The sequence below is a fragment of the Mya arenaria genome, chromosome 4 (assembly GCF_026914265.1).
Source record: "Mya arenaria isolate MELC-2E11 chromosome 4, ASM2691426v1".
Lineage (NCBI taxonomy): Eukaryota > Metazoa > Mollusca > Bivalvia > Myida > Myidae > Mya > Mya arenaria.
In genome coordinates, this window is record NC_069125.1 from 17,388,744 (window position 1) to 17,399,089 (window position 10,346).

The following is a 10,346-nucleotide window of genomic DNA, read 5'->3' on the forward strand; positions in this document are numbered from 1 at the left end:
GCGGTCACGCTGAGCCAGACCTACATAACATGGGCGTAAGTAAACCACTCACAAGCCCAACGGCCTGAACTGATCGACTTGGCGCATGACCAGTCTTGAACGTTGCAAGTTAAATAGGGGTACTGTTCAATTTAGGAGCACTCAAGAGGTCGCATGAATGTATACTGGAGCAATACCGACTTTTTATCTTTGTGCGTAGAGTCGCAATATATTGTCAGTCCTGTGACTACTTTTTTCTACTCACGACTGCTAGAATTCGCAGGTCGTACTCTGTTAACATTGACAATAAGGTCTGGCCAAAACTATTTGCAGTCGCAGGTATATACAGGACAATGAAGACAATTGCCGAGACAAGTCTCGCAATCTGTCATACACATGTATTACATTAATCGGATCGACAGTATGACTAAGGTTTGACCTTTAAACCATGTAAGTCTTAAGTAATCCAACTAAAAAAATCAAAGGATTCATGATTTTCAATTCCCTTTATTAGAAAATAACCTGGGTGTGAAACATTTCGTGTGGAATTGACTTAACCGACCGTCGCTTTCTTCCCTCAAACAAAAACTTTCAAAATAAACGAATATGGCTTTATTATACGTGACCGTGACCTATTTAATCGTTGCCTTTTATAGTAATGTTTCTCGTGCAATTATCTACACTCATTTTACAAATAACGGATGCAAAATTAGAAATAATTACCATCAAGTGTTCCATTACTCGTTAATTGTCTGTCTGGACTACATATTAAACTTGCAGCAAAACATGTTATTAAATTCAATGAATCATCCTGTTATTTTCAAAGATATTTTTTTGCAAACACGATAAATGGAGAAAATAAAGTAAGGTTATGAAACGAGATTGACAAATGATGTCGAGCTGTTTATGAGTTTGTCATGATTGAATGTTGACCTAACAATCGTAAAGTGTAGTATTTTAAATGTAAATATATTGAAAAGGTATCGTTTAAACACGGAAATAAAATAATATGGGTTTTGGATGTGTTTTGCACGTAAATGACACCTTTGTTGGAGTTTTATTCTAAACTAACGGCGGTGACCTCCAACAATAATTGATAAAAGTGCTAGTATTTATACTATCGATTTATTTAATCAATGAGGGTTTGTGCACAAATGTAAAATGCACTTTTTATTACAAAATAAAGTGTGGTAAATCATAAGGAGTGTTAAAAATAAGATACTGACAGGTGGAACCCTTAAGCAACTATTGTTATTATACCTCACGTGACCTTCCCATGTTAATTTCTCATATACCCATCATGGGCAATTTCTTACTGTCATACTGACAGTACCGTTTTGACCGGTTGACATTATTACTGTCACATAGCACGCGTGTCTAAAAATAGGCATTTTTTGGGTTTCCCAAGTCTGAGATGGTAAGCGCTTATTAAAATGTGTTGTAAATCTAGGTAAAACCGGTGTTTGCATTATTTCTAAGCGACATTTGCAACAAAATGACAGCTGATGTAAACAAACAATAATTACAGAATAAATTGATTACACTTGAAGGTTGTGTAATGGTAAAAAATCTTTATATATATATATATATATATATAAATCTAACTGTGTTCGGTATAATAAAATAAATATGGCATGGCTTCCAGTGTGACAGTACATATTTTCAACATTCGGGTAAATACTGTTTACCTCGGCTTCGCCTCGGGTAACAGTATTTCCCTCATGTTGACAATATGCTCTGTCACACTGGAAGCCATGCAATATTTATATATTAGTTGCTAAAATATCGTATTTGAAGAACACAATTTCAATCGCGTTATTAACGGCATTGAGAGATCTCGTTTATGCGTTATCGGCTGATTGACATTATCAAGTTATCAATGTATTCTTAAAAGGTCAAAATATCATTATTCTGGTGTATTAGTCTTTATGGCCTTTTAAGGCTACGATTTCTGTCTTTTTCTTGCTTAACTGGCGTAGGTTCGCAGCCTACTAAAGAAAAGAAAATACTTAAGTTGTATTTTTTTTTTCTGCAATTTCGAGAAGTAATGACAAAAAAACTCTTTTTATATGCAATACCGGAAAAACTTATTTTTGGTCCTAAAACATTAGCGAGACACGTTAATGTTTACCATCTGTGTTGGTAAAAGTTAGTGACAGTTGATTTAGCTATTTTAATGCAAAGTAATACACCCAATTATCGTTTAATATTATGCTCTCCATTTAGAAATAATACGCATGTCAACCATAATTTTAGAAAGAAATAACCCCTTCGACAGGCATAAATATCATCTTTTTAACATTTTACATTTACACAGTCATATCAACATTTATCTGATAATTTTCTGTGTATAGTTTAAGAATATTATTTAACTTTTACACGCATACAGTGATGTATAATTGTGAACTGGAATATGCAAGGTAATCATAAACCCACTTTAATGAAAGAGTGTGTCTGGTCTCATAGACATTACTTATGCGACCTGCAGAAATGTCTGACCATTTTTAAACCAGAAAACAATAAATTATCTATAAGGAGACATAACGAGCTGACAGGAAAGCTGAACCGACGACAGAATGAACATAATAAGTTGGTTTCTAATCAGTTTTACTAATCATTGAGTATGTATGGTATGCTTGGACATTATTCACAATAAAATTTGCCGACAAAAAGGTCGTTCATACACTTGCACTTCTCGAACCGCTGGTTCAACACGTGCTCTTTAGCTTGTAATATAGAAAACGTGGCGTTATTTAATTTCTTGTAATACCAGACGCTGAATCCACAAAGTGTAGCTGTTGGTGTTCAACCTTTGCGGTTTTTGAATAGAAAAAAACAGTCTTGTTAAATCAGTTTCACAATCAGACATTCATCATTTATCAAAAACGGATATACTATGGATATTTTGAACCATAAAGAGTTCAATTGTCTGAGTCTAAGTCTGAAACTAATACTCAGGACGTCAATGACCACGGACCCTTATATTGTGCATTAAACAATCCATTTTTGTAAGTCAAAATATATATAATAGTTCTTTGATTGAACCACATTTATTACAACATTTTAACCACAGGTAGGCAATTGGAACGTTACATCCTCAAGTTCTGTATTATAAGGTATTGGTCACAGCTTAGCCTTGGGTTTGTTGTCCTGTACTAATATCGCAGGAAATAGAAGATAATGATGATCATTTTCGTCCTTATTGTACTTGCGTTAACCGATATGGAGGACTATAGAATACTGCGCAATTATATCGCTTTACTCTGGTTGTGTAGTTATTGGTTCATTTATGGTTATCCAATATTAATACGAGCATCTCATGACGAAACCAGTATGCTACTATTTGCGTAAAAACATTTTCCTGGAAATCTGCCTTAAATATCTTAACAAGAAAGTAACAATATTCGATATTTTCAGTGTAAAATACTACCTTGAAGTGGAATAATCTTTCGCCATGTTAACTCCGAATCTGCAAAAAACCACTCGAGTCGAAAACTACATTCCCGATCAGAATGCTAAGAATAACTCAATAAATAAATAGATAATAAACACAAAATACAGGGACAAACCGGCAGCCCAAACTTGAGCATAACCTTGTTAAGAGGCCTATCAGGCACTTGTCGTCACAATTCAACACAGGCGGATGAAACGCATTAAACTATGTGTTTTTATAATAAAAGTTAGGACACCTTGGAACGGACAGCGGAACAGGAAGTGATCTGGGGGTTTACACAAGTGTATAAATGCCAAAAATCGTCTCAATATTAACCATATTTAACAATCATAGCAAACTAATTTATATTTGCCTTATCTGAGCCCATATCTTCAATATACATTATTTTGGTTATTTGCATTTTTGTGTGGGTCAATGACAATAACAGATTTTTCAAATTGTCTGTTCATTAATTTTACGTAGATCGATTCTGAAGAATACACCAAGGAATATGTTTAGTCAGTCTATTTTGTCCGAGGTTCGCTCGCTGTATTTTCTGTAGAGCGCCAAAATGGTTCTCTAACATTTACTTAGCTGTTCTGGTTATGTGTAATATAAATTATATTTTCTTACGACGTCCAATTATATAGCAGTTTATTTGTAATCGGATTGTATTTGTAAATTTAATTGGAAAATGCTGGAAAGGATACAAAATGTTTTTTTGTATTTAAATAATTGTAATCATTTGTCGAGCAATAATACCGTAGATACGAGACAAATTTACATAATCAAAAGGAGCAACTAGTTGGAATCTCTCGGGTTGTATCGGAAATATCCTTAGATCTTGCAAGATTCTCTTCCTTCTAACTTTATGCTACAGTGGCTGACAAGTTATAATTCTACATCCGCCAACGATGCCTTATCATGTAAATGTTCAGGCTATATGTTTGTTTACCATTGTTAATTCTTTTTTAGCATATGCCTTGATATGTTTACTTCTTAAACTGTTTAGTTTCATTTTTGTATAGGAAATACTTATTAAATTGTGTTTAAATACATTGTGAAATTATTATATTTAATTTTTATGCAGGTTATCGAGTAAAAAATACACTGTATTCTATTCATAAGGATTTGATTTCCAGGAGCAGTGCCGGACGGTGTTTAGCTCCAGATGTGGACGTTCCGCCTTGAAAGATAATCTTCACATGCCTCATTTTTCCTGGGATTTGCTTGAGCCCAAGACAGTACAACCCCTTCCTAGCAGACTGGACTGCAGTAAGAACAGGAAAAAGGACGTGCCTGCGAGAAATGTATTCAAAAACTGTGATAAGTGCTGCTACACGATACTTTCAACAATTAAAAGAAATCTTAAACCTCTTAAAAATGTTCATGTGTTTGATGTTCGAATATTAGAATTGTTCCTGTAGTTTTCATTGTATTATTGAAAACCAATGGAACATTTAAGTCTTCTGTGACACAAGTATGCATTCACTTTTCACATAATTTGCATTCGTTTTTTTGCAACAGTACATACCCTCGTAGAGCCCCCATACCGAAAGTGTACCTATCAAGCGCGTGACAAACTGTTTACATTAGGTGATGTAAGTGGTGTATTTTTGTTTAACGATTTTGCGATGAGCGTTTTTCGTTTGTTATGATGTCCAAACGACAGCAAAAGGTGGAGCTCATTTAGAGTAAAGAAAATGTTGAAAAAGGATAAAGTGTTCCATAAGTTAGAAAGCCTTGTTTATTTACAAAACATGTCTGTGTATAAATATATATTTCCTATAAAAAAAGAAATTAGACCAAGTTTTTTGCTGTTTCGAAAGTGAATTATTCAAAAACAAATATCATAGGGTACTATCAACATTTGACAACAAAAGTATTCTAAAAGTTGTTATTATCACTGCTATTTTTTTTCACCGATAAAACTCCATATTTCACCAAAACGTAGGAAAGAAATAGTGGTATTTACAATGATGTATTGTCACATCCATGCGGCCTCTGTTTCAATAAAAAAAAAAATTAAATGTCAGTGGTTGTGTTTGTTATTTTTCGCATTGTCAGATGATTAAAACGTTAACTATGAATATACAATTTATTGTCGTTACAAAAATACAACAATAATTGAAAAATAAAATTATTGAACAATATACAAATAAATTTACATAAAGAAAATATTTAAAAACTGATTCAAACGAACAAATTAACAATAGATCACAATTTATATACATAAGTTTTATTGAACAACAATAATCAATAATTGTCAAATTCATTTTTGTCTTAACACACAATTTCAGTCATACTTTTCCAATCAACGATAATGACTTAATGTTTAACTAACTCATCATATTTGTCGAAATTATATTTATTTGTGTAATCATAATTCTTACTTTAATAAGGTACCGCTCGAAATAGAGGGAAAGTATTACTTGAAGCTGGGTATGAATACGTTCTAATTATTGTGGGAAAACTGCATAAATGATACTACGAGCTATAACACAAATTGCATCATGTTTTTATTAGTACGTATTATGCATACTGTTAAAGATGCACTCTTATTCCCAAATAAGATTTACCACAATTAATAATATTGTTTTAATATTCCCAAAAGGATTAATGAATGTCAAAAACAAGTGTTCTTATGAAGGATACAGAGTTTAATTTGAAAGAAATGAGCATAAAACATGGTATTTCTACCTAATAAGACTATAGAAGACCACAGTAAATCTTTTAGCACTCACCATTCATTTAATATTTTTTGCGCTTTCTGCTATTAAATACACGGCTACAACCTTGTTATCTGTAATAAATATTTTCCATAAATGCATTGTTTAGTAAGTAGTTAAAGGTTTATCAGTCAAAATAGATGTTTGTTAAACATGCTATAACACAAATTGCATGATGTTTTTATTAGAACGTATTATGAATACTGTTAAAGACGTTTTAACAAAATTCGTATACAAAGAAAAAAGGATTGTGTACGTTTTAGTAACTGAATACAAAAAAATTCTGATGGATTTCCTTCCACAGCTTTAATCGTTATTATATAAAAGATAATTTTATTTTTTGTAATATATATGCAAAAAGCTCCCTTACTTAGCAAAAGTAAAGACACACAGACACAATAAAACAAAATTGCTTTTCAATTTCCGATTGCGCGAATGTAACAATTACAAACTATCACAAGCGCAGCTAAACTAAGCATTGAAACCTAATCAATGTCTTTTTCCTTTGAAACGTTAATCAATCTGGGAAATATTCTGTTACAGTGGCATCAGGTTAAAAATATATTTGCACATAGCAACTGATGATACAGTGATAATCGATTCAAGTCTAAGTCCTTCTGTAAATGCAATATAGTTTGTATTCCTCAAATTAGTCTAAAAAGAAACTTATTTATCTTTCTGGGTAAACCTAATACATCAACAGAGAAGAATACTGGTTTTCTTAGACAAATAGATCAAAGTTATCATAAACTCCTAGAACAAAGCCTATGTTATGCCATTATAATTATTTTTTCCGCATATCATTTACGTTTTCGATGTAAACTACTGGGTGTTTTTTAATACGTATTGATAAACAATAAACTTTTGAGTGCAATTTTCAAAATATGAACAGCTGTTCAAAAATTATTGCAAAAAACGGTGGAGTAGCAAAAGCGTTCATTAACAATAAATATAACGTTGTGCACCTAAAACCAAGCGTAATAAGGTTCCATGTAATTACCTCCCTTGTTGAAGACTGTCGTCTTTAGCATCATCGAAATCTTGTCTTGTGGCAATATTTAGTAATTAATTATTTCAAATGTCACCATTAAACAGTTTTACCTCACCTTTCAAGAAATAATGCTTCATTCTCCTTAGAACTATTTAAAGACCGATTTGACTATTACAATAATCTGAATCACTGCGCGCATATCCATGACAACCACGAATTATCGCATATCCATACGCAATTATTTTCACTAAGCACAAAAGAGTTCCAGTGAAAAATACATTTGTACTTAATTTTGTTTAACTAAGGTGGGAGAAAAAGCATCTACCATAGCCGCTCGTGTAAGATATGTCCATCCCGACCCTCGCGCATGGTGTTTTGCGGAAACTCGGTAAACCTCGTTTCCGCAAAACACCCTACGCTCGGGTCGGAATGAACACTGATGATCTTACACTCTCGGCCATGGAAGATACTTATAATCTATTTATTTTGGAATGCATTGTTTTGCGCGATATAGTTGAGTGTACATCGACAATTTTCCTTTTTGCCACAAATAATGAAGCTTAAAATAACAGCACTTTGAAAAAAATGCATAAAAAATCGTTTCCTTTTTCTACAATGAATATGTATACTTATAACATTTGAATATTCGTTTACTATTCAAATAACGACAGTTCAGAACAAAAAACGAATATATGATCTGTAAAACAATCAACAGAACTGCAATTACAATTTTATTTAAAAAGGTATGTTTCGTTTACCATTTATTTCTGCGTTTTTCTCTACTATTATACGAGCGCAGTAAAATGATGGTACTTAACAATTGAGCTCAAGTTCTAAGCATATTATAAAACCTTGGTAATGATCTAATATAATATTTTGTATGAAAACAGTCAAGAAAAAGAAATAACAAATCACAAATTAAAATGATACAATATAGGTAACATTTGTAACGTTTTAACAAGTATTTAATTAACAAATGAAGTGAAGTAAAATATATAGCCACGGCGATCTTACAAAGTGGAAAAAAATTTAAAAGTAGAACCAATATAAAGATCAACTTAGGTGAAGAATTTCAATCACTTCTGATTCTTGACTCCCTTCTCGTGATATGCACGGAGTCTTTCGAATGTAGTTTGGGTTAAAACTTGGTCTCCTATACCCATTTTGATTTCCATTGCCCATTTCCGTATTAAAACTGTTCTGCTTAATGCCAAATATGCTTTTAAATTCAACTCTCTGAAGTTTACAGCGGAACACATACACTAGTGGATTTATTGCGCAACTTGACAAGGCAAGTAGCACTGAGAGAGTCTTCACGACTGGTTCAATATGATCTGGGTCGTTTAGGATGCATTCAAGAATAATGATGATAAAGTACAACAACCAACATAAAACAAACGTGAATAAAACCATAAAACTAGTTACAGCGGCTTTTCTCTCATCGCGTTTCCAAAGACCTGATCCGGTTTTGCTGCTGCAACTTAATTTGTGAATCAAAATCTGCGCTGAGCTGTTGCGACGACCCCCTCTTAGTGATAACTCGGGGTAATCATTCAGTCCAGACGCTATTGTACTGTTCCGCCTCACCTTTTCGATGTTTAGTTTCGCCGCTTTAAAAATGGCACAATATGCCCACATGATTATGCATGAAGGTAGGATAAAACTCAATGTTACAATTATAATGCTGTAAGATCTATCTTTATGATGTTTACTGAATGAAACTGTCATACATGAAATTTTGTCTAGCTGGAATTCATAGCAGTTCCATCCGAAAAGTGGTGGTAGTGAACACAAAATGGCCGAGATCCAAACAGAAGCTATCATGAAGGACGCCCGTCTGCTTGTCATTGTCATTGAGTAATGTAATGGTTTTGCAACTGCCATATAGCGATCTATGGCAATGAGCACCAATGTAAATGTACTTGCAGTAAATATCAGGTTCATTCCAAATCCGGAAGCTTGGCACCAAAATGACCCGAACCACCACTTTTGCGAAATAAGCGAGGCAAAAACGAAAGGTATTACGACAACTGTCTGCAGGATGTTGCAAAACGTTAGGTTTATTATAAACCTATTAGAAATCGTCAAAAGCACGGGCCGCCTGTAAAATATCACAAACACAGAAATATTTCCGGCAAAACTCACGATGAAAATGACAAACAAACCGATTGCCATTATAACCAGGTTAAACATATCAAGCTGTCTTTCAATGAAACTATCCTCATTTTCAATTACTGAACTGGACAAGTTCCTCGTACTTTCATTCAGTTGCATTGCTTTAATGAATTTGGAAGCAGACACTGATGCAATATTATCTTTAATCTTTAAAATGATTCTTTCTTAAATTGTTATATAATTGTTAACCATAATTCATTCGTTGTCATTGGAGATATATATTTTTTATTTTGTTATCTTCATACCTTGCGACGATTTTTTCCCAAAGTCTTTCCATTGATCACTTTTAACAAATTGTTATCGCAAAAAAGGAGTATATACACTACGCAAAATCTACATCCAATGCCCGTGTCACAGAAAATAAATATCCACTTGACCTTATTTCCTTGTTTCTAAATTAGCAAATAATTTCTTTCTTTTAATCCAGGTCCTTACTCTTAAAAAGTCCAATAACCGTTTGTTCCCGCTCGCCGTTGTTGAACGCAATCAAGCTCATGGTGTTTTCTTTGCCATTTACTTTCCATTGTAGTATCTTAAACTGCTTCTGCCTACAACCATCGTTGAGGTTTCCCAGCACTACTGCTGGTTTCAGAAAATGTTCCCATTATATACAGACTTGGTGGCTCGATTTCCGATACTAGAATCAGCAAAGTATCATAGAAAAATGTACTATGTTAAGTTGGCTCTTTTCCAAAATTAAATAAAATGACTGAAATGAGAGACTGGGTAAAGAATTTTAGACATTTTACATAATTCTTGTTTATACATCCAACGTATAACCTTAATACTGTGAAATCTCCACGAAAAAGGGTTGTATTCTTTCTAAGATGCTTTATGAACATTTTTTTTTGTAAAAATTATTTAACATTTATCACTACACGGACAAGCATAGTAGCCTTAATTGAAACGAATGGTCAAGGCCTATCACCCATTCTCACGATATACGCAATGTCTGAAGATAAAAAATACATAAATACTAAAATATCATATAATAAAATGTAGGTTACCGCCTTAACTTGCGGGTAATAGCACTCAACAT

The 10,346-nt window shown here is 33.2% G+C and overlaps 1 protein-coding gene across 1 annotated transcript; it reads right to left on the reverse strand.

Moving 5' to 3' along the window:
* Positions 1 to 8,185: 8,185 nt before the first annotated feature.
* LOC128230664 (G-protein coupled receptor 161-like) lies at positions 8,186 to 9,406 on the reverse strand. The gene has a single exon (XM_052943108.1). The coding sequence runs from the start codon at positions 9,404 to 9,406 to the stop codon at positions 8,186 to 8,188; it is 1,221 nt and encodes a 406-aa protein (XP_052799068.1).
* Between the last annotated feature and the right edge of the window lie 940 nt (positions 9,407 to 10,346).